A 23,848-nucleotide genomic window follows, 5' to 3' on the forward strand; every position below is an offset into this window, starting at 1 on the left:
GTGTTGGGACTGAAAAGACAACATTAAGCAAAAGGCCTGCAGCATTTGAGTCGCTGAGCTGCACATCCAGGCCATCGGGGTTTCGGATAAAGCGCTCCCTTCTTTCACAGCACCCTCTTGCAGTTAGATCTCGCTTCACACGCAGCCACACAGGAGGGAGACATGTCGCATTCAGGGTCTCATCTCAGCCCGTACTTTAAACAACCGCAGTCACACATAACAGTTGTCCGCACCTTTACGCTCTTTGGTTTAAGATTAGAAAGAACATTATGTATGGTTATTATCTGTGTGCGGATTCCTGTGCCGTGGAAGCACGTGTAGGGTTTGTTTCCGACCAAACACAACCGCAGCTGACTTCACACATTTGCACACCTTCTCAGCCAGAGAGAGAAGACCCAGTGAAAAAAACCCATTAATTCTTCCATGGTAGAAGTCTGGACCCCCTGTCTTAGAGGAAGTACTGCCTGTAACGAGTGTGTTTCCTTGTGGTTTTGTGCTACAACAACATAGCAAAGAAGAAGTGTGCACAGTGTGTGTTGATTGATGCTTGAATTAGCTGAGCACAAAGGTCTTATTTGTGCAGATAATGTCTAAAGGTTAAATAAGGAGCAAAATAAATAGAAACACCAAAAGGCTCATGTATTATTCTGCAAAGAAAGACAAACAACAGCTGAAATAACCTACATTAATAGAAAAACAAGTCGTTGCCATGGTTTCCGTTCTCCTCATTAAATATCACACTTTAGTGGATCATTTTTCATTAAAAAAAAAAAATCCTTCATCATAACTATTTACAGCTTTGTTGGATGTTGCTCACACGCCACCGAAGTCGTGATTACACTTTTTCCGACCGCACCCGAAAGCAGCACGGGAACAACCCCCGCCCCTATTACCTCCCCCTCGTCTGACGTCACGCACACGGCTATTTGCATGAAGTGTTTTCTCGCTGCAGCTTCTGCTCGCCTGCAGAACGAGTCTCTCCGAGGGGGGAAAGCGAGGGAAGAGACGCAGTCAAAATAAGAGGAGGAGGAGGGGGCCTCTTGTGTGTCACATCAGGAGAAAAACAAAACGTCCCGAAAGCGAGGATAAGGTGTCGGGATACCGAAAGCAGAGGGGGGCAAAAAAAAACAAAAAACCAGCAAGAGTATCTCTTGGATCGGAAAATGGAGCTACCCGCCGCGGGAGAGCACGTCTTTGCGGTGGAGAGCATCGAGAAGAAGCGCAGCAGAAAGGTTTGTCACAAGAGCACTGAAGGACATTTCTACACACATGCACATGGGAAGGAGGAGCACCTCTCTTTGGGGCTCCTTCTCCTGCTGACGGACTACATGTTTTGCTTTGATCTGTGAAACCGTTTCTAAAATGACGGTGCAGCGCAGAGTGCATCTCGCTGCGTAAAGTAACGTTACGCTGATTATCCCGTTTCTCTCCGTTCACAGGGGAGGGTCGAGTATCTGGTCAAGTGGCGAGGATGGTCTCCAAAGTAAGTCCCCCCCCCCCCCCCCTCCCCCCTCTCTTTTTTTTGTAACAATAATACTTATAATGATAACGCAACATTCAAAACCGAAGTGTGTTTTCTGTCAATGTGTGCATCCGTGCGAGCGTGGGCGCGCAAATGGGCGGTTGCGCGTTCTTGCTTTGGGCGCTCGACGCGTTGGCCTCGATGATGGATGCGGGTTTACAATGTACGCAATCCCCAGTGTGCCAATTAATGGAAGACGTGTCTAAAATTGAACCCTGTGTTTACTAAATGCCTATATATCTACAGTTGAGTGGAGGCTGGGCCATTGTACGCCCCCCCCCCCCCCCCCCCCCCACACACACACACACACACACACGCACGCGCACAGCCGTGCGTAAAAGTTACTCATGATTTATTACACGTGCATTCACTGGGAGTGCAAGTGTCTCAGCATGTTGTTTACACATGTACATGCCTACAAATATGAGCTATGGGAGGATTTACAAGTCAAGGACTGGGTTAGGGCCAGTTGAGGGTCGTTTTGGTGCAGCCAGTGCCTGTTCATGTCTGCCCCTGTTTGATACCCTGCTCACTGTCTCCTCTCTGAATAGATACAACACGTGGGAGCCAGAGGAGAACATCCTGGACCCGAGGCTGCTTGATGCTTTCCAAGACAGGTACGTTATGAGTCAAGAGTGGTGAGCGCCACGATACGAATCACGCCATAACGTTTGAATTCCCAGATTCCTACATTTCCAGTTCTTTGCACAATGCCTGAATTTCCTGTCAGTCATCCACATGTTTAAAGCTGCCTGGTCACACTGTCTGGATAATCCCATGTTGATAATAACCTGTCCACACAATGTGTCAGTATAAGGTGCAGAAATTCAGCGCCTGGAGGTTTGGATTAGGATTAAACACTGGTGTCATCAGAGGGTCGGGTTAGGGTGAAACTCAGGCCAGGGTTACCAGAGTAAACTGTGACACTTTGTTGCATCTGCTTCTTGTCACCTGATAGTTCTTTGAGTGTCAGCGTCAGGTTATCATGCTGAAGTGCTGCCTGCTGTCCCACCACCCAGTCACCAGATGCACCTGTGTCATCTTCCACAGGACATGGCAACCAACGTATTACCCAATAAACCAATTATAATTGATTACGCAAAATGATAAACTTACTAAAACAAAAGTTCTGTTTGGCTAATTTGGCAACATTTTTTCAGACTTTACTCATTTGCACCATGATTTAACTCTAAACTTCAGACCCCCTCCAGAAATGTTTGAAGACACGTAAAATATACTCTGCTTTGAATAATAATGTTTTTTCCACAAAAAAAGTTAAATTACCTAGTTAAAAAGGATTAAAATTACATCTACTTCTTCTTCCTCATTAAAAAAATCCAGAATCTATGAATATGCAAATATCGTTAATTACAAAAAAGTTAAACTACGAGACACACTGTCTCCTACTCCACTGAAAAGTGTGTGTGCGCTGGAGGTTTCGAGTTTCCACATCACACTTGTGTAAGTTGGATGTTGGACCATGATTGACATCTCAACCAAAATCCTGCTTGTACGTCCAGGTCTTAAACTCGGACGCTCCCCCTCCAGCAGGTGAATGAAAACAGCCTTCGGGTGTCAAACTCTGCAGATACATCACACAGTGTGGCTCAAACATCCAAGTGAAGTAACAACAAGCAAAACAGAGTTTTGACTGGAGGGGGTGGGGTGGGGGGGGGGGTGGGGGGCTTTAAATTATGGTGCACATCTTTTCCAAATCTGCTCGCTCATGATGTAGTGGAAAGGCAAGCGGAAATGAAGCTTAAGGTGAGCAGGGAACTAAATAGCAGCTTAGTGACTGATATAAATCAGAGGTGCCTTCCCCGTGCTCCCTGTTAGTAAAGGACCCTGTGTCGCAGGGTAAACCAGCTGCTTGGCTAATTGCTAAATAGTCTGTTGTCTGTTGTGACTGACCACACGGCTCCACATGAAGGACAGTGCAATTGAATTCCTTAAATGCACGGTGTGTTAAACTGCCACTGGCTTCCCTCCTAGTCTCCCTCAGGTTTGTGCTTACAGCAACCTTTCAGGTGCAGGTCGCACACTAAAGCAAAACATCGGCATCACTCTGTGTCTGTTTTTGCAATTACCTCTCTCTCTCTCTCTAAAGAGGAGAGATTTTATTGAAACTAATTGCGTGTCTCCCCGGGGAGCCAAATCGTCTGAATGCCAGGCTATGAAAATACACTGAGTCGTCATTGTAATTAGATGTGAGGGAGGAGGGTGGGGGAGGGGACTGACATCACTCCTGTCTGCGGTATTGAGTTACTGCCTTGGAGAGACTTGCGTGGAGACCGAGGAAAGTCAGAGAGGGGCTGGCCTTTATCTTCTACTGTGGATACAGACATTACATGGGATAATGAGTGTTATTGAGGATCTTAGTCGCAGTGAGGACGAGTGCAGCGAGGGATTAAACGCGAAGAAAGGTTAGGATGCTGTCAAAAGGTTTATACATAATAATGAAGTTACATGAATTTCACTCTGCATCAGGAAGTGTAACTCCAACCTGTAACACAGGCTCAGTGTTTTCTAATTGAGCCTTGTGTTGCCATGCAACGGCGACTCATCTCTGTGAGATGGTTTCACTGATTGGCTGCTGTTTTCCTCTCCCACAGGGAACGCCAAGAGCAGCTGATGGGATATCGCAAGAGAGGACCCAAGCCCAAGCACCTTCTTGTTCAGGTGAGAAAGAAATGAGACTTTATTCTTCTCTTCTCTTGGTTGTCAATCATGTAAATGATGGATTACAACTATGATATATCAAGCTTCATTTTCATGCGCGATTCCCTCTTAAATCCCAGAAAGCAATATAGAAAAAATGTTGAATTTCTGATGTAAGGCAGATTTAAAGGGACACTGCACTTCCATAAAGTTAAGAGATTAAAAATGAATCGTCAAAACTAAAGCAGTAAAAGGCTGGGTCAAGCTCTGGAAATGCTGGATCCTTTATTTCCCTTAATGCAACTCAAAAGCATTAATTAATCATTTATTTTCTCAGACTTTAAAAAGCTCATGCAGAGCCACAGAAGACATTTTCACAGGCTGAGTAGTACCTCCCAATATGATGAGATAACTGATCTTTATGTTTGAAATCAGTGGAGTCCCCCTTAACTGAGCTGTTGAAAATTGTATTATTTATTACAAACAATAAGTATGCACAGAGATGTCATCTCCATTAAATGTTATAGGGACCAGTTCCCTGCCCTAACAGCTCCAGCTAAATGACTGTGAATCGTACATTTAGTGCATCAATCACTGGCCCAAAAGGCCAGGGGAACCCCTCAGAGGAGTGTTTTTGTTCCTCTCAGGAGGGCGTTGGTGGTAACACATGGGATAAAGTCAATGACGGGACACAAAGCAGCCAGTGGCATTCCTCCGAGCTGAGGTCACAGCCACAGGAGACACTTTGAAATGTCACGGTGATGGCCGGGCCGGTGACTGAAAGAGCTGCACAGGAACTGTAGGAGGGCTGTGTGAACATGGACGAAGGCCCCTGAAATAAGCTGTGTGCTCGTTGGGGCCTCAGACGAGCCCCTTCACACATTCCAAGCACAGTTTCTTTAGTGCAGCTCGTGGGCCCCAATGAACCATGGCTTTTTGTTGCAGCCTGACACAGGCACATGTGTAGATACTGTAGACAGTTTAACCATTAATCAAATGCCCTGCAGAGAGGGACGCCCTTTACTTTAACTACTTACAGAAGAACACCAGAAATGCCCTAATGCTTCATGTAATTTGGATGGAGTTATGTGGGAATGTGTTTCTTAAATAACACAAATTACTGTCTGGTGTCACAGGTTCCTTCCTTTGCCCGGAGATCGAGTATTCTGGCTGACCTTCATGAGGCGTCCCTGGACGAGGACAGCTGTCAGAAGACCGGCCCCATACAGATGCTCCGTCCCCAGGGCCAGCAGTACCAGCTGAACAGCAAGAAGCACCACCCGTACCAGCCTCTGTGCCGGGAGCGTGAGGCCGAGCAGCAGGCCAACGGCAAGAAGTTCTACTATCAGCTCAACAGCAAGAAGCACCACCACTACCAGCCGGACCTCAAGGTGCACGAGCCCATGTTTGCTAAACCCCGTGAGGTTAGCGCTCCGGAACTGGCTAACAAGGGGTACAACCTTCCCCCGGTGCTGCAGCAAAAGTGGGTCCGGGACAAGGACTCAGGCTGCCTGACCAAAGTCAAGGACATCACCATGGAGCTGAAGAAGCTTCCAGCAGACCTCAATGGCCACAAAGATCCAGAGAGGGCCAAACCTAAAGAGGATGCTTCACCGCAGTCGAACGGTGTCAGCAACAGCAAGCTAAAGATCGTTAAGAACAAAAACAAGAACGGGCGGATTGTTATTGTCATGAGCAAGTACATGGAGAACGGAATGCAAGCGGCTAAGATTAAAAACGGCGATTCTGAAAGTGCTGGAAAGCCGCCGCCAGGGACTGACAACAGCGCGGAGAACCACCTCGAGAAGATGAAGCTCGTCAAGAAGCTCGGCCTCATGAATGGATTTGCAAAAAGCCCCAAAGACAAACCAACTGTTCCCAGTTCTGGATTTAACGGAGATTGCCCCAAAGAAAAGGAGCAGTCCCCTAAAACGGAGCCAACTGTGACGGAACAGGATAAACATGTCGAGGTCAGGGTTCAGGGGCAGCTTCCAGCGGATCAGCCTTTACAATTGACAACCAAGCCTAATCTGCTCTCCCTGCCTTTGGATAGGGGAGTTCCCTCCCCACTGGACAAAAGAGGAAGCCAAGGTGGATTTCAAGGACTGAAGCGGCACTTCTCTGACAGCGAGGAGCACGGGAGTAGTAAGAGGTTTCTGAGCTCCAGGAGTATTAGCGCCCCTAGCGCGGCATCTTCACCCACCCAAAGCATCAGCATCGACCAAAACGGACACCAGAGTCACACTGGACTGCAGGACTGTGGGTATGCAGACCAAGAGGAACCTATTGACTTGAGCATTGTCAAGTTCCGGCCTAAAGCACACACACAGGCTGACACTGTAACACAAGCTGAAACACACACGCAGGATGACACGGACACACAAGCTGAAACAAAAACACAGACAGAAAGTCAGCCCCGGACTGAAACCCAAAAACCTACAGAGGAGGAGAAAGTGGATTCATCTTCTGTTTCTAACCAGGAAAAGGGGAAAGAGGAGACATTCCCCTCCATCCAGCCTTTCCTGGGGAATATAGTGATCACAGACATTACTACAAACTGCCTCACAGTCACGTTCAAGGAGTACATAGCAGTGTAACTGAACTGTGTAACTGTATAAATGTACATACAATATATTTGTATTTTCAGATGCGTGAATGTACAAATGGACCCTTGATGTTGTTTTCATTTTGTATAGTTCAGATAAAAAAAAAAAAAAGATCCTTTATTGCATTATTTGCATATTTCTTCTTATAAGCTCTACCTGTTGTTATTTCTGGAGATTTTAACACATGCAGTATCTAATTTCAGCTCTTTCAAACTTAGTTTAAAAAAGCAAAATTAGGTCAAATAAAAATGTGGGAACAGTCTGTGGAAGATGCACTTAATTCTTGTAAATATTCTTTCCACTTTTCTATGGATGTAATTTGATTATAAACTCAGCTGTCTGCATCTCAGATGATGTTCCACAAATGTAGGCTATACGGAGAATTTTGTAAGGAAGAAAAATTATATTGAAACATGGTAAATTACACTGCGTCTGTGTGTGTGTGTGTGTGTGTGTGTGTGTGTGTGTGTGTGTGTGTGAACAGATGGACAGATTTAAACAAGGATGCATGCTGCTTGGACAGATTATGCCATTAGGCATGCTTAAACAAGCAGATAAAGAAACATGAAGCGCCTTTCTGTCAATAAATGTGATTTGCATTGTTGAGAAGGACCATGGGATGTTTTTTTTTTTTTTTGTGAAAGATTATTAATGTTTGATATATGCTCCTTTTTATTTGGTCTCTGTTCAAAGGTAAAGTGTTTTTGAGTCATGCATCTCCAGCACAAGTCACTTCCATTAAGACAGTCGATATACAACCCTATTTAGTTTATGTTCCTACAAATGTCTTTTTTTTTCATTTGAATTCAAGTAGTCACAAAACGGTGCTGTCGAGCTGTGTAATCCAGCAGATTAATACCACCAGCCGGTTGCTGTATGATTCCCTGGCACCCCGACACAGGCTGCAGTTATGTATGGGACTGAAAGGCTTGTCTCTGTGTCATATCTTGAGTAACTTGTGCAACAAAGCGGTAACTGAAAGTATGTAAAAGCACATTGTCATAACCAGATCTGTCCCGGTGTTTTTTTTTGTTTTGTTTTGTTTTTTAGAAATCCCCTCCAGCACTGTGTGACCTGAGGTGCATTGAACTGCTCTGTGAGGACGTTAACCAGATGCACTTTTGATGTTTTGTGTGCAGACTAAAAAGAAAAAAAATGAAGGCTTCCAATGACACATTTTGCAATAATAAAATTGTTTGCAAGTGGTATATGTGGACTTGTTTCTTTTTCTACTTAACATAGCCCTCTACCAACCTCGTGAAACGGGACCTCATGGCAGCTCTCCTACATCACGTGTGACCCCGGCTTCCCACGCAGAATCAAAGATTTTAGAACCGGAAAGGACGCAGCTATAATGCTCTTAAATGGCTAACCTTACTTCAGAAGTGTCTAAATCTGTGCATGGCTCTATTTCTGGCTCTGTGTGTGTGTGTGTGTGTGTGTGTGTGTGTGTGTGTGTGTGTGTGTGTGTGTGTGCAGGCTGCGGGCCGTGAGGATTATTACAGAGCCTGAGTGAGTTTATTTTCAGATGGGCTGCCCGGTCTCAGTATTTGCCTTGTATGCATGCTGCAGCTGCAGGTCAGGCCTGTTTACTGCTGCATGAGGAAAGCAATGCCTCTTCGTTCATTTTAAACATTCGCAACGAATTCAATTCAAAGCGAGTGAAAAGGCAGTTTGCTGTTTATATGAGCAACTGATAGTGTGGTTAAAAAAAAAAGAAGAAAAAAAACATTTCAGGACTGTGCTGTGTGAAATATAAATATGTTATAGAACTGTAGCTCCAAGAAAAAACTTGAAAGATCTCCAGATGATTGGATAAGGAACTGCTTTATGCCTCCGCCAACACTCGGACTTGTGTCTTTGAAGAGGACATGAGGCGTTTAAAGCTCGTAACTGTGACCTGAGCAGCTGTTCGTGTCAGATGTTTCTTGAATAAATCTCTGCTGACACGCGGGGAGAGACCCAGCAGGAAGGCGACTGATTCCTTTGCTTGACCTACAGGTTCAGCTTGAATGACATAACGTGTAGGTTTTTGTTTCCACGGTCTCCTGTTTCTCACATCTCAGCCATTCAGACAGTCGCTGTCCCTCTGAATGACCGGAGGAAGGATGCGCAGAGGAGCCCCGTCCTCTCCCGGTTCATCGCGGACATTTGAACGCCTCCCCAGCCCGCTGTCTGTTACAGGGGCGGGTGGTTGAGATCCGCCTTTTCCGACGCTGTGAACACGCGACTCGCCCCGAGACGCGATTTAATTCGACGGCTGCGATGACAGCAGACGGCAGCTCTCGACCATTTCCTCGGCTGCAGCCCGCCAATAAAAAAGCGCCTTCTGCGCGCGTGAATGTGAGCAACGCCATGAGAAAATGGCTGTCCTCCATCCACTTTCTCTTCTATCGCGTCTCTCTTAAAAACGCCTCGCCGCTGCTGCAGCCGACGAATCATTTACAACAACGTTTCGGCTAAGAAAGAAAGAAAGAAACTCCCCGCTGGACCTGAGACCGCAGTCTCTTCCTCCAACTATCACATGGCTCGTTTGCTTGTGTGTGAGCAAAAAAAAAAAACAAACAAAAAAAAACAACCCGGCAAAGTTGGTCTTGTTGTGCGATAAATAAAACAACAAGTGCACTAAATGGTGTAATGAACTTCTTCAGGGTCCACCCTCTCTTCCGCTTCTTATCTGGCAGCTCACGCGCGGCCGGGTCAGGCCTGTGATCGGTGTCTGACTGACCGGCTTTTAAACGCCACGCTCATGTAGTCTGCTGATGATTTCCAAAATCACGGATTCATTCGGGGGGAACCTCTGGACGGGAGACTGGCGCTTCTGACGGGGACACCGTGTCAGGGCTGAGCCGGACATGTACTCCACAGAGTCCTCCTCAGCAGGCCGACGCTTTATTTCCGCAGCCAGACGCACGGAGATGCGAAGTGCACACAGAGCAGGCTTTAAAACGCCAGCGCAGATTCATAAATCAAGTCGCAGCAGTCGAATAAGGGCGGAGGCTTAAACACAACATTTGCAACAAACAAAAACATTTCAGGCATCCTTTATTTAATTATGAGCGTCGCTCCAGTGGAGTCTCTTTAACCGTCAGGAGCTGAACACAAAATAACCTCCGCCTCTGCTGACTGGAATGAGGTGAGAAAAAAAAATGGCCTTAATTGTGAACTCAGTTGTTTACACGTTGAGCTACAGGACTCCTTTATTTTGTTAAAAAGAAAAAAAATTAAGTATTCATTTTGTAAAAAAAAAAAAAATAATAATACACCACATAGGTGCACTATCAGACATATTCATTTCAAACGCATGTGTTGACTCCAGTGTCACAGGTGTTTGCAGACACAGAGCCTGCGCATCTCCCTCCGTGTTTAATGACTCGGTGATCAGCTGTTGGAGAGGAAAACAGGACACTCGTTTTATTTACAGTGACTAACCTGCCGGGATCACCCAGCTGTATCCGGGCCAGTGACCAAATCATCCCGCGGCGGCTGCTGGGCGTTAGTGCTGACCTCGGGCCACATGCACGATTCAGCGGGCTCCGCGCTGAACGCGGGCCTGCGTGGGCTTCAGCGGGGACAGGATTCATCCCCGCCATCCCCGGCGTTATCCGCGCGGACTTAGTTGGGCGTTTGTGCGTGGCACTTGCGCGCGTTGGTGTCCACGAGGCCCACGTGGCCGTTCCTGTTTGTAAACAGCCAAACGGAACGCCGTGTATTCCACGTGTCTGGTGCTGTCAGGATTGGTCAGCACTGAGGATTTGTAACCCCGCGTGAGAATCTAATGTTTCTTGAGGCAGTGGCGGGAAAGAAGCCCCTTGTATAAAACGAACTGCAAATACCTTAGGCTGGATGTAGAGCTTGTGTGCATGGCGGCCAGGCTACCTGGGGGTCTGATCTAAAACTGCACTGCCTCGCCTTGCCATTAGTTTCTTATTACCTATAAATAGTGAATAACTGAAACCTCACAGCGATGAGGAAGCCCCCAGAGGAGGAACATTTCACTTTGTTATTGGTTGTTTCATATCATGATCGGTTTTATCCACCTCCCACAACAAAGATCTGGTCAGACTGGCTCAATGGGGACGTGGGGGGGGGGGGGGGGGGAAACTGCTCCAACCCGTCTCCGTCTTTCTCCTTCCATGTTACTGCATTTTCCACATCACTGCCTCCGTGGTGTGGCAGGGGCTTCCCCGTTCTTGCGCGCACTAGGAACCCGCGTCTTGCCCGGATACAAGCCAACCAATGGTGGTTTAACGGCGGCGGCACTGCTGCACTGCAGGCGCGCCGAGACCAATCGCATCCAGAGTCTGAGGTGCGCCCATGTTCGCTTTCTGTCTGTGCATTGCAAAAGATACGACAGGGGGGAAAGAATAAAAGAGAGAGAGAGAGAGAGCGCAATCATGAATCACATCAGAAGTAGACAAACGCCGTCCTTCACTAGAGGGAATAAAAACTGTAGGCTTCCAGGTGTGTGTGTGTGTGTGTGTGTGTGTGTGCGTGCGCTCTGCGTCCCTTCAAGCATCCCTTTAAATAATTCACCGTGACGTTACAACTTCACAGTCCATCTCCATTCAAATGCGGATATCTTCCCAAAAAAAACAAAAATCGAATGTTTGGTGAAAAGGGTTCAGATGGATGCTGCTCCCTGTGGGCTCCCGCTCCGACGGAGGAGAGCAAAACTCTTCGGTGACTTTGGTCACACGTGAAACAAGTTGGCAGAGAGAGTGATGAGCGCAGTCACTCCTTCTCTACAGGATTTCTCGCTGTCACAAACAGCCTGCGCGAGTTCGGCTTGAAGCATTACAAACAAATGAGAAGAGAAACTGTGTAAATTAAGACTTCTTTTTATATATATATAACTATAACTATATATATATATATATATATATATATAAAAGAAGCAATTCCTCCTGCGCAGTTTGCAGTCATGAATCATTTGTTGTGATGACAAGTGAATTACACCAGATGGAAGTCAGTGGTCAGTGTAATAAATCATTATCCCACAATGTGAAGTGCAGGTTTTTAATCTCTGCGCTCAGTCGAATGAAATATTACATTATATTAGATGGAGACGCGGTAAAGTTTTTTTTTTCGATTAGACCGTCGGCCACTGCCGGCTGCTCTAAAAGCCGTTCCTGAGGCTGGTTTCACCTGAAGACGTCATCATCATGCTCTGACCGGACAGATCTCGTTGGCTTTCTGGAAACGCATTTGAACATTTCTGACATTCTTGACAAACGTCAGCAAAGGCGAATTAAAAATGATTTGGACGCGTTCCACTTCGCTCTCGCTCTTGGCTGCAAGCAGGGGGAGGAGGGAAACACATGTTGTTAAATAGACAGGGTTCAAATATCGGGCAATATTGGCTGTATTTAATTAGACTGTATTTAAGTTACGTTGGGGAAAAAACGGCACACAGATGCGTCTCTGTAAGAGTCTGTATTTCCATTTCTGCGCTGGATGTGTTATTTTCTCTCTGCGCCATCGACGCAAGCCCCTTCAAATAATCTCGGACCCTCGCTTAATAAAGGCACGTCAGACCTAATGATCTAATCTACGGGCCTAATCGCTGAGAAACACTCCGAGTCCAGATGATCAATTTAATGTCCAAAAATCCGCCATCGGCTGAGCGAAGTCGCTTTATAAGACGTGTTTTTTTGTTTTTTCCATCCGTTTTCGCCCACAGTTGTTTTCCGTTAATCTAAATAAAATTAAAGCGAGTGACTGGATGAATAATGAATAGCTTAAAGGTTTAACAGAGGTATATATTTATTTTCACTCATTCAGACAATTAAACTAATATCTAGCATTGTGAATCATTTTCTTATTTTATAGCCTGATTATTTTGGACTATTGTCAGATACCCTATTGAATTCTATTCAGGCGTGTCTGCCTTATTTTATAAACCTGCCAGTTCTGTTGCCTTGCTATTAAAATTATTGACAGGCTTTATTAGGCCCTATTATGCTATATTCTTATAAATGACAATAAATCATTTTATTTGTTATTTCCGCCTGTTGTCTACCTTTGCTAAGCCATTGGCCCCTTAAACCTTTTTTTGGGGGGGTCTTTATTTCTCAGCATGAAAATGTAGGCCTGCCTCTCAGCCTGTGGATCGTAGACTGAGCAAGCAGGATCTGATTCATGAGACACAGCCACGTCATTGTGACTGAGATGGTTTTTTTTTGTTGTTGTTGTTGTTGTTGTTGTTGTTTTTAACAGGCACTATTAGGGTTGGAGCAACATTTATTTTATTTTGTTAAATCAAAGTCTTAGCGTTGAAGACACTAAAATAAAAGATTTGACTTCGGTTCTTTTCTGGCTCTCTTATTGCGTCGGCTGCGTTAAAAAAAAAAAAAAAAAAAAAAAAAACAATAGGCCAAATGAAAGCCTGCACAGACTGTTCGCGCATTTGCAGATCGTTCTGGTGGAGTAATGTCGTCACCAGAAAACAAAAAAAAAACAAAACAAAACACACCGACACAAACAAAAGCTGGTGACGGTTTAGAAAACCACAGAAGCTGATCGAAACCCCGCTTTGACAGCTAACATCGTCGGGACCCTTGCCGGGACGCAGATAAATATGAAGAGCTGTCCTACATGCGGAGCTTTTCTTGTTTGATCTGGGCCCTGACGAACAGCTTCGTTCCCCCAACATTTCATAAATCACAGTCACTAAACGTCTTGTATAAATAATACCGCGTCACTGTCATCTCACCCGACTGAAAGGTTGTTTTTTTTGTTTTTTCTTTCTTTTTTTAAGTCGAACTCTCAATTAAGCCACCTCTCTGCTGGATGTGGATGACAGCTCTTTGATTTAAATGTGCAGCCCAATGCGGAGATGGTTCAATCTACGAAGCGCCATTAGTAACTATTGGCAACAAATTCGACACGCGTGTCTTAAAACTTTGCCCTCAAAATTAACCTGCACGGGGAGTTCAGATGAAATCATGTGAGACCAAGCAGCCCATCATTTTTTGCCCGGCAGCGCACCGATCTCCTGTGCTCGGCCCGAGACAGCGAGGGCGAACCAAGTGAATGCGGGCAGGCGCTCCGTCTGTAACGCAGACAGTTTGTGTGTGCTGGTGGACTAACAGGACTATAATAACCTCTGCCGGGCGGCTTTCCCGCATTAGCTGATAGATACGTCGCTGGATAGACTAAACGAACATGAGGGATGTCTCATGTCTACCGTTTCTCGCGCTGTGGCACGAATCAAACAGCGCGGTTATTTCCTGGTTTCTCCATTTGCTTGACGACACTGTCGCGTGCACATTACTAAGCTACTTTTGATAGCACGTGCATTTTGAACATCTCGCATAACTTGCGCGAAATGATTCACTCGCCGCGCGGGGAAAAAAAAAAGCCAACCTCCTCCCTCCTCCCTCCCTCCTCACCGAAAGAATTCACACAGGCGCACGCTCCTCCCCTCACTTAGCAACCAGAGCACGTAGCAACGGCTGGACCAATGGGTACTCTTCTAGAGGTTCCACCGACTGCGGTTCCTTAGCAACGCTGTAAAAAAAATTGCGCTGACGTCCATTCTGTTCGGGGGTATTATGGTCTGTCGGGAATTCAGAGTGGCTGGGACTGGAGAGAAAATATCTGCTCTGCTAACGTTAGCGTCCACCAAGCTAACGGTAGGTAGCACTGGAGTAAACATGGAGCTGTCTGCCGTCGGGGAGAGGGTGTTCGCCGCCGAGTCTATCATCAAACGGCGGATAAGGAAGGTAGGCGTGAGATGTAACGTGCCCCTTTTCTCTCAGAGCGTTGAATATAATGCACCAACACCGCACTCTTAATACTAGCTTCTTTTGCCCTGCAAGCTAATGAAGTAATTTCTGTTTGTTTCTGATGGCATGCAGGGTCGGATTGAATACCTTGTGAAATGGAAGGGCTGGTCCCCCAAGTAAGTCCTGCTACACCGTGTCTCTTGCATGTTTTCAGCCCGCGGCTGTGGTGTCTGCGTTACCGCTGTGGCTGTCGTTAGCACGCCAAAGCTAGCGAGACAACCGGGATTAAAACTGAAGTGCATAGCACGATGGAGATCTTAGCTCGCAGGCTAACGCTATGGCCATCTAAATAATGTGTGTGTGTGTGTGTGTGTGTGTGTGTGTGTGTGTGTGTGTGTGTCGGGCGCTCGCTCCCCCTGTCTAACTTAATGTTTTAATGTCCAGATACAGCACTTGGGAACCAGAGGAGAATATTTTGGACTCCCGCCTGTTCGCCGCTTTCGAGCAGAGGTAAGATGTCTGGGCTGGCCTTTTTATATACGGGCTGAGCCAGTGAACGTTAACACGTCCAACAAATATACGGTGTCCTCGGTGCACGTTGCTCGAGTGACACTTGAAACGGCTGCCACTGTCACTGTGTGTTTCTTCGCAGGGAGCGTGAAAGGGAGCTCTATGGGCCCAAAAAGAGAGGACCAAAACCCAAGACCTTTCTGCTCAAGGTAAATTTAGCAGTGTTGTTTAGTTGTGTTTTGTAAATGAAATGCATGCTCACGGCATCACGTTGAATTCTCATGCATGTTTGCACATAACAACATTGTGTAGGCTATATCATATAGCATATATATATATATATGCCTTCTGGTTGTGTCAGCTGTTTAGGCCTACTAAAAGCACCTCGGCTTCACTGCATTTCACCTGAATTCGTGAGGCTCCTTAATAATGCTAATTATGCATATTCAAAATGGTGAATCGATTAATGGGCGTGTATTCAGCTCGTGTATTAGCTAATGGCTATGCCTTTTAACAAACAGCCTGATCTTGTTTAGAAGCTATTATAAAATCCGTCATTTTTTTATTTTTATTTTTATTTTTTTGTAAAATCCGTTTTTTATCGCCAAATCCGGAATTTAATTCCGATGTTAAAATGTTACTGCCCTGTGTGTTGGTGAAGCATCATTGCCTTGACTTGAGGACAACGAACCGTGAAAATGTGCTTAATGACCGACAGTTTATCTGCAGCTAAACACCAGAATCTCCGTCGACAGGGCTGTCGTTAAAAATAGGGTGGTGGGATTTCACTAATAAATACAGCGGCCTGACAGGAATGTTGGAGTTGTCCATGCCACTCATTTTTCACATTTATAAATTGGCCGATAGCTGAGTGTAATAGCTGTGCCCATTGCAGCCATTTATACAATCAGTCAGGCCTTTTTCACAGAGGACATTTTGACATGTCACAGTAGGAAAAGGTGTGAGTAATAGAATGAATTATGTCTGAATTCCATTTAGCTTCAGGGTCCTGCTATTGTGTATGCTGCCTCATGGCTGAAGTCCAAATGCCTGCGTAGAAAAAGCCTGTTAAGTCGACTAAGATGTAATACACAGAACCAAATAGTGGTTTATTGGGATAATTTTGACTGATGATTTCCCTCTCATTTTCTTATCATCTAATAGGCTCAGGCTAAAGTTAAAGCCAAGTCCTATGAGTTCAGGAGTGAGGCAGTCCGAGGGATGCACATCACCTACCCAACCCCAGAGCCGGTTGTCACCCCCAGGGCCAGGGAGGGCCTGAGGGCCGTTGTCCCCACCATCTTCCCACCCAGTACTGTCAACCGGGGAGAAAGCGTACGCGTCCGACCGCCAGAACTGAATACCTGTGAGCACCAGCACCATTCCCTTCAGCAAACCAGTCCAGACGGACTCATCCACCTACCCAAAAAAAGAGGCCCGAAGCCAAAGCCCCGCTTCAAGGACATCAGCTGCAGCCCCGCTGTCTCTGAGCCCCACAAGAGGAGAGCAGAGGAGCAGGTGAGCCACAGCCCTCACAAACTGGCTAAGCTCCAGGGGGTTGAAGACATGAGGCTGGTCAAAGTGTCCCACAGACATCCAGAGAACCACGGCCACAGTCACAAATACCACCATCACCACCACCACCACCACCATCACCACGCCCACATCCGGGGAATCTCCGGCGGAGGAGGCTCCTACAAGCAGCTCTACTCAGACCGCAGCCTGCCTCCACACAGGACAGACATGGACACACACAGGACTAAGGACAGCTCCAGCTACCTGGCGCCTCCACACTTCAAGCACCAGTCCAAAATGGGCCCGAGTCTGAGTCGCCCCACTGAGCTCCCACAGATGGAAAGGCCGTACTTCTTGGACAGGCCGTCCCCGACCAGGCTCGACGACGACTTGGGTGAGGTGACGTGGAGGCCCTCTCTCGGCAATGCGGAGAAGGTCCTGGTGACAGACGTGACCACCAACTTCCTGACCGTCACCATCAAGGAGAGCAGCACTTCTAAAGGCTTCTTCAAAGACAAAAGATGATTGCCTGACTGGTTTCTTTACACCACGCTTTGTTTTCCCTGACTTGCATCAGGATCATTCTGACGTTTATAGGACATAGTGTGTTTATTAAGCAGTTTTGTATGTAATGTATAAAAGCAAATTACATAATGTGCATATGTGTATATATTATAAAGTTGGACGTCTGTTTAATGTGTCGACCAAATCAAATGAAGTCCATTTCACAACTTGCATTGGTTAAACATGAAAGAGTTGTTTTCTTTGCAGCGGTTGGCTACTTTCTGTACAGAGCTTGTGAATTTTTACTATTTTGCAACTGTAACTAACGAGAATGTATTTTTTGCACTCTCATATCCTCCAGCCTGAGCTCATGCAAATTGTGAGAAGTGAGGCGAGGCTTAGATATTATATTCAGTCTGTGGATGGAATATTTCTCTATAATTTGACCCGATTAGACTGAATAAACCCTGTTCAATTCAATAGGGTTAATATTTAAAAATGTACTCAAGCACTTTGAATTGAAAAGTATTAAGAAATATTCAGTTTGTGTTGTGGTCAAAGACCGAGTAAGTCTCGGAGTGTGTGGTGTCTCTAACATTTCTAATTGTAAGATGAATTAATAAATACAACACGGACACTCGAGGAGTTTCCCCCAATGTGCATTTAACTACATTTTTCCATTAACATAGTATATTTTACATTTTCATAGAAAACCTTCATGAAGCTTTAATGTAATAATATAATTACAGAGTTGGTGTCAAATTGCTTTTTAGACGCTTTTCAATAAATCCTTGGAATCTTGTCATTTCGTTGTGTTTAACTGTCTGTCCTGTTGAGCAGCCACTTTTCATTACTGTCGGCCTTCACCCGCCTAAACCATCTTTGAAGGAAACGCCTGAACACATGAATGAAATCATGCATTTTATCGAAAGCTGTCACGCAATTACCCGGCTGAATATTATGGGTTGTTTTCTCACGTTCCTCACGTGTTTTAATGGCCTTGATTTCTGTTATAGGTCATCGGCAAAATATGAGGAAATGCGTTATTTTAAATTCCTACGAGCTAAATAAAGAGGCCCTTGTGTTCTGACGACAGGAGTTAAAGGCCTCAGGCCTGGACGGAAACACGTAACCTAATTTAGCCAATAGAAGGCCCACATCCACCTCCGCTCCTCCTAAACACAGCAGTCCGTAGGCCATGGACTTGAATCTGTGAAATATTTGCAAACTGAGTATTTAATATTAACGTAGGCCTGTGCGTCGTTTATCCCAAGGCTTTTTACAGGCCACGTCATTTTAATAAATGACAAAAAGAAAATGAAGCTATCAATTCTAACAGGCCCCAACTGCCGTATTCTATTCAGTTGTTTTATTCAGTTTCTATCCATCCGAATAAGCGGCAGTTTCATTTATTGATCTAATTTGTATTTCTATGAGGACAATATACAGCACGAACCAATAGCATGTCGCTGTACGCTGGTTTGCAGATGGGCTTTTAAATATATTTCAATACATGTTTCAGGGTTTAAACAAGCTAATTTTTTTTTTAAAATCCGGTTCTTCTATGAACAGGCCTGTTTCTCCTGATGGACCTACTTCTCGCCGCGACGCTGCCCTGTTTCTCCAGGACACACGAGGTCCATCCCTCCGCGCGGGGGACTACCTGCCAACGCCCAGGCACGCGCCGAGGCTCAACGTGACTTCGCCGAAATCAAATGTTTACTGAGCTTGAACCCTGTAGCAGGCCTACCTGATCCGGGTCTCCTCCAAAAGGTAACTCTGTCAAGAAGTGCAAAAGAGTTCAAACCGGTAACTAAACGCATGACGGCACTCAGATCCGATCCGTAAAGCCCTCCTGTCACCAACTAAAAACCAGGATCCATATAGGCTCCTGGTCCTGGCTCCCCGCGAGGGTAATACACACAAGAGTGGACTGAAAGTTAAGGTCTGCAGCCTTCAGCCTCACAGCACCCCCTCTCATATAATAATAATAATAATAATAATAATAACCATTGTTACCATGCATATAGATTTATTTGTGATTGTATTTGCTATTAATACATTTCACTCTGTGATGATACATGATACACAATTAAGGAAATAAATGTGTGTGTGGGGGGGGGGGGGGGGGGGGGAACTACTGACAACAGTAAACTACACAGCTGCCTGTAATACAGTTCGACTATATGCACGACCATTTATTCAGCAGTGTTCACATGGTCACAAGGAGAGAGAGAGAGAGAGAGAGTCCTTCCATCTTTTTATCTTTCCAGAGTTTTCATTGTTGCCACTGTGGAGTCCATGTGGTCCCTTCTGGTCTTTTACTGTGAAGAGAGAAAAGTAAAGTTTCAGTCAGAGTCAAGTGTGAGTCTGAGAGGCGATGATGTTAAACATGCAGCACATTTCAGCATCATTCGGACCTGGTGGGAACAGACAAGACAGACAGGACATGTGAGACAGAGCGGGGTGGTCTCATGAGACCAATGTGAGGTGAGTATTTATCAGGGGGGTATTTGATTCTATATCCTCTTGAATTCTTTAATACTGTACAATAAGGCATGACTGAGTAATATTTCCAAAGCTAATATTCAAATTCAGTGTGTTTTGGCTAGGTTTTGAAACAACCCCCAGGGCGTCACTTTGCTTTCTGATGTAAACAGAAAGAAATGTGGAGTCAGCGTTGTGTTTTTTTTTGGTGACATTCAAATGTTAACAGAGCTGATGTGGCTGTATTAAAAAGCACCCCCAACGTTTTGAATAGGCGTAACTGCACTATTGTCTGCAGACGTCTGGTGATTTTAAGCCAGTCTGAGAAGAAAACAGGACGAGAAATAACACAACAGCAGTGATTAATTACCAACCTATAAATATAAGTCATTCAATATGAATGAAGAGAAAAGGGCTAACATCATCATCATCATCATCATCAGGGACTAAAGAGACTCAGAGACTCAGAGACTCAGTGGCATATGAATGATATGACTTTACTCCTTGAAGCTGGACTTGCTTGTGTGTCCTTGTGAAAACATGACTTGAGCTCTGAATTTAGAAATCTGTCGTCTCCCAAATGTTTGTGCAAGTGTGGAAAGTGTCTTGTCTAAAATGGATGATTATATTGCATTCATGCACGGCGTTGCATTCATGCATGGCGTGCACGGTGACCTCTGTCATCACCATCATCAGACGGGGTATCCGTAGTTCCTGTCGCAGCGAGGGTAGCAGTGGGGGTTCAGCCAGTTCTCCAGGTTGGTCTCCTGGGCCCTCTGATCCAGCGCCTGCATGTGGAGCATATGCTCCTGGAGCGAGGGGGGGGTAATAAGGTGAATAAGGTTGCTGACAGATGAATGAAACAACGTGAATGTAGATCTTGTTTGCTAACCTCATTTGCACAAATGAAACTGAATGTTTCAGAGGGGAATCACTGAGCCACAGCACTGACTCAGAACCACTGATTCTTCTGCTTCGAATGGTTTTTGCATTACAACACAGCAGCACAATAAACAGCACATGGCAGCACAAAGTGAAATTACAAAGATGAGTATGGCCAAACAGAGGGAAACATGCTAGGACTTGTGCAATGACGAATGGATGCCTTCACAGCGCGTGGAGAGAGATGGATTTATAGATACTAGATGTTCCTCAGGTCACAATAACTACACAGCAACAGAGATGAAGGCTGAAGGGAGATGCCTCACTCTGCAAAATGATATAAAGCGATTCAGATTGTGGTCGTATAAAGACACATTTGTAATGTATCTGTTCATATCTTCTAATACTTTGAAAGGCCTTCTGAAATTTCAGGGTAAACATTTTCTATATTCTCGATGACAAGATAGGGAGTGATGTCCGGATGGCATTATTAAGTGTAAATGTACTCCGACAGAAACTGACTGTGGTACATGATAGACTTCTAACTGATTTCACATTAGAAGTTCAATTATTAATGAAGTTATCATAGAACGTTTCTGCGCAAGACCTCTGAACACTTTCTGTGTTTATTTTTTTGGTAATATTTGTGTTTATTTATGAATTTTTTGTTTGGCATTATGATTTTTGTTTTGTCATATTGCTTGACCCTTAGTTGACTTGATATTTTATTGATGTTTTCAGTTTGCATGTCAACTGTAACTGACACTTAAAGAAAACATTTTCAAAAAAGCCAATGAATGAATAATAAGATTATGAAATGATGTGTTTTTAAAAGAAACTGGCGTTGTGTGTAAATGAATATTTTGTACACACTGATGGAGCACCTTATTTCAACCCTTCTATTTAGAATTTATTAGCAAAATATAAACACTTAATAAATGGTTTATAAAACGTTTATAAGCAGATCTAAGGTGTTTGTTTTTAAGTGTTTGTAAACAACTGTAATCCCCATATGAAGCATCCCTTATGGACCATTAATGAATGCTTAATGACATAAAGTGATACAGTACAGTCTACATGTGTATAAACACTTAATAACTGCTTTATAACTCCTTGTGTGAATGTTTAGTGTTACCATTACCATTAACGGTTAATATAGCAGTAATGGATGCTTCATAAGAGGAAGTGTGAGCACTTTAATGTCTTTATAATTGCTTATAGCTCCATTACAGTGTGTTATAATACATGTTTATATAGTGCTTATAAATGCTGATTGGGTTCAAATAAAGTGTTACCCACAAAGCTGTAGAACTCTGTAGGGTCAATAGTCAATAGTCAGGTCAGGTATGTGTGCTCTTTGCTCTGGATGAACCTTACCCTCATTGGCTCATCAGGGTGGCCGGCCTTCATTGGCCGCTCCTGCCTCTTGCTGCGGAGCAGCTGCTTAGCGAAGCTCTCTTTGATGATAGGGTTGGCATCTGAGGGAGAGAGGAAGATAAGAGTTCCACTGCAAAGACATCAAATGTTTACTCTTGTGTCTCGAGATGCACACATCCAAGTAATCTGCTGGCGCTGGGAAAGAAAAGACTCAATAAAGCCGATGTATTGATTGTCACGTTGTTCTGGTCTTGCAGTTGTGAGTGTGTTAGGAGTTTGCTCTCTTTTTACTTCCTCTCTACAAGACACTCAGGAACTAAGACTGTCTGCTCTGGGTTTCACCTCTGCCCGAGTTATTTTGTTTTTCTCTATCAACACAACAGCTGTTTGCTTGCTGGCTGGGTATTGGCTAATCAGGAAAACATTCCTCTCCCTGAAAGCTGCGTTCAAGACCCATGAATAAACCTCTCACCACTATCTGCTGCTGGTGAGCTGTGGCTGAACCAATCTGTTTAGTTAGTGCATGTGAGGTTGTTTATTCCCCAACGCAAGGCCCAAGGGAGCTGCTCACACACACACACACACACACACACACACACTGGCCTCAGCAGATCGGGAGCTCTCTGCCTCCCTCTCTCTAACCCAGGCCTGTATTGGGAGGGTATTTGGTGGAAGGTAACAAAGTGCCCATTCATCCTCCTCACTCCCCAGGGAGTCGGGCCCATGCAGCACGTGACCCCAGCAGGCAGCCAGGCTGGCTCTCTTCTTCCTCTCCTGCCACAGGGAGGTGCTGTGAATGAACCCAGCTCTGTCAACACAAGGCCAGAGCTGCTGCTGCTGAGGCCTGGGCCCTCGGCCCTCACAGCGACGTGGCAAAACACTCTCACACACACTCACTCCAACTATCTCATTAAGAACCTGTTTTCAGAAAAATGAGCAATTGTGAAGATTTGTGCAATCCTGTGTTCAAAGCAAAAATGCACTCTGGTTGTACATGAGAATGCAAAGGCTGTAAAATGTACTGGTACTGTAATATACAGCCTAAATAATGATGAAACACCATTTCCCATTTCTAAATATGGTCATGCAACAAAAGAAAGATGCACTAAATTTATGCAAAACTAAAAGAGATCATCATTATTCTGTTATGTCCTTGTCTGACTTATCCGACCTGGATCCACTGACTTACTGGCTGCTGTAAATCCTCTCTGCTCTCCTCAGAGAGTTTCCTACCTGTGCAGACGGTCAGCAGGACCAGGCAGAGCAGAATCACCACCAGCTTCTTCATCTTCTTCACCTTTTTCCTGTCTGAGTCTTCTCTGCTCTGAGGTCCTGACCAGAGTCCAGAGGGGGTGAAGGGGGGAAATTCTTCTCCTCCTCCTCCTCCTCCTCCTCCTCCTCCTCCTCCTGCACGTCACCCACAAACTGTCACATACCTGCTCACGTTACTGAGGACATATTTAACAGAAATAGCCATTTCTGATGACACATTTATCTACATGGAAATATAATCTACATTTCCTCATATTGCACTGCTAAAGTTTCCAGATTACTGTGGCAGAACTATTAAAAGCACCTACAGTAAGATATGTCAATAGAGGCAAGGAGGAGGCTGTCCACTAGATGGCGATGCAAACAAAGTCATTTCGGCATGAGGGATGCTTTTGAGGCGGGTTTTAACCATAACCAAACACTAAGTACAATTACTTAACAGATTATATACTATTCTGGTGTACACTGTTTACTTTACTACTTTAGAGACAGTACTGCACTATTAGTTTAAGTACATCACTGGCCGTGGGTACTGTATGTACACTGCTTGCCTTGTCATTTTGAGTTTAATTGCTTTTGTATAGTTTCTATCTTCATTTCTATTCTTATTTTTGTTTCATATACACTTCTTATTTTCTTTTTTTTCTTTTTTTCTTTTTAACTTTTCTCTATTTCTCTGTACTTATTTCTGTCCTTGTGCTGCTGCAACATCTGCATCTCCCCTCTGGGGCTCATCTTATCTCACATTATCTCAATGAGGTCTTCCTAACCAGGCGAGGCAGGTA

The 23,848-nt window shown here is 44.9% G+C and overlaps 3 protein-coding genes across 4 annotated transcripts; 2 read left to right on the forward strand and 1 right to left on the reverse strand.

Moving 5' to 3' along the window:
- The first annotated feature begins 992 nt into the window (after positions 1 to 992).
- Positions 993 to 7,994, forward strand: LOC139300163 (E3 SUMO-protein ligase CBX4-like). The gene is made up of 5 exons (XM_070923172.1): positions 993 to 1,232; positions 1,440 to 1,483; positions 2,074 to 2,139; positions 4,135 to 4,201; positions 5,317 to 7,994. Exons 1-5 carry the CDS (start codon positions 1,164 to 1,166, stop codon positions 6,775 to 6,777), a joined length of 1,707 nt encoding a protein of 568 aa, XP_070779273.1. The 5' UTR covers positions 993 to 1,163; the 3' UTR covers positions 6,778 to 7,994.
- Positions 7,995 to 14,365: 6,371 nt separating this feature from the next.
- cbx8b (chromobox homolog 8b) lies at positions 14,366 to 17,850 on the forward strand. Its single transcript, XM_070919130.1, has 5 exons — positions 14,366 to 14,513; positions 14,649 to 14,692; positions 14,961 to 15,026; positions 15,169 to 15,235; positions 16,191 to 17,850. The coding sequence occupies exons 1-5, from the start codon at positions 14,445 to 14,447 to the stop codon at positions 17,064 to 17,066; spliced, it is 1,122 nt and encodes a 373-aa protein (XP_070775231.1). The 5' UTR covers positions 14,366 to 14,444; the 3' UTR covers positions 17,067 to 17,850.
- Positions 17,851 to 19,180: 1,330 nt separating this feature from the next.
- Positions 19,181 to 23,133, reverse strand: c2h17orf67 (chromosome 2 C17orf67 homolog). 2 transcript variants are annotated; one of them, XM_070925473.1, is made up of 4 exons: positions 23,025 to 23,133; positions 21,792 to 21,892; positions 20,220 to 20,341; positions 19,181 to 19,369 (listed from the first exon to the last, which is right to left on the reverse strand). In XM_070925473.1, the coding sequence occupies exons 1-3, from the start codon at positions 23,077 to 23,079 to the stop codon at positions 20,225 to 20,227; spliced, it is 273 nt and encodes a 90-aa protein (XP_070781574.1). In that variant the 5' UTR covers positions 23,080 to 23,133; the 3' UTR covers positions 19,181 to 19,369; positions 20,220 to 20,224. The 2 variants fall into 2 exon arrangements, with proteins under 2 accessions (XP_070781574.1, XP_070781584.1); XM_070925483.1 differs by having other exon boundaries at positions 20,208 to 20,341.
- Between the last annotated feature and the right edge of the window lie 715 nt (positions 23,134 to 23,848).

This window comes from Enoplosus armatus, chromosome 2, assembly GCF_043641665.1.
Source record: "Enoplosus armatus isolate fEnoArm2 chromosome 2, fEnoArm2.hap1, whole genome shotgun sequence".
Lineage (NCBI taxonomy): Eukaryota > Metazoa > Chordata > Actinopteri > Centrarchiformes > Enoplosidae > Enoplosus > Enoplosus armatus.

Bases quoted from the DNA above. Each gene is read 5' to 3' on its own strand.
- LOC139300163 (XM_070923172.1), top strand. From the start codon at position 1,164: ATGGAGCTACCCGCCGCGGGAGAGCACGTCTTTGCGGTGGAGAGCATC. The intron at 1,484-2,073 runs GTAAGTCCCCCC...CTCTCTGAATAG, and splicing joins TGGCGAGGATGGTCTCCAAA to ATACAACACGTGGGAGCCAG. The intron at 4,202-5,316 runs GTGAGAAAGAAA...CTGGTGTCACAG, and splicing joins CCAAGCACCTTCTTGTTCAG to GTTCCTTCCTTTGCCCGGAG.
- cbx8b (XM_070919130.1), top strand. From the start codon at position 14,445: ATGGAGCTGTCTGCCGTCGGGGAGAGGGTGTTCGCCGCCGAGTCTATC. The intron at 14,693-14,960 runs GTAAGTCCTGCT...TTTAATGTCCAG, and splicing joins TGGAAGGGCTGGTCCCCCAA to ATACAGCACTTGGGAACCAG. The intron at 15,027-15,168 runs GTAAGATGTCTG...GTTTCTTCGCAG, and splicing joins TTCGCCGCTTTCGAGCAGAG to GGAGCGTGAAAGGGAGCTCT.
- c2h17orf67 (XM_070925473.1), bottom strand. From the start codon at position 23,079: ATGAAGAAGCTGGTGGTGATTCTGCTCTGCCTGGTCCTGCTGACCGTC. The intron at 21,893-23,024 runs GTAGGAAACTCT...TCTCTCCCTCAG, and splicing joins CCTGCTGACCGTCTGCACAG to ATGCCAACCCTATCATCAAA. The intron at 20,342-21,791 runs GTAAGGTTCATC...CCCTCGCTCCAG, and splicing joins ACCCTGATGAGCCAATGAGG to GAGCATATGCTCCACATGCA.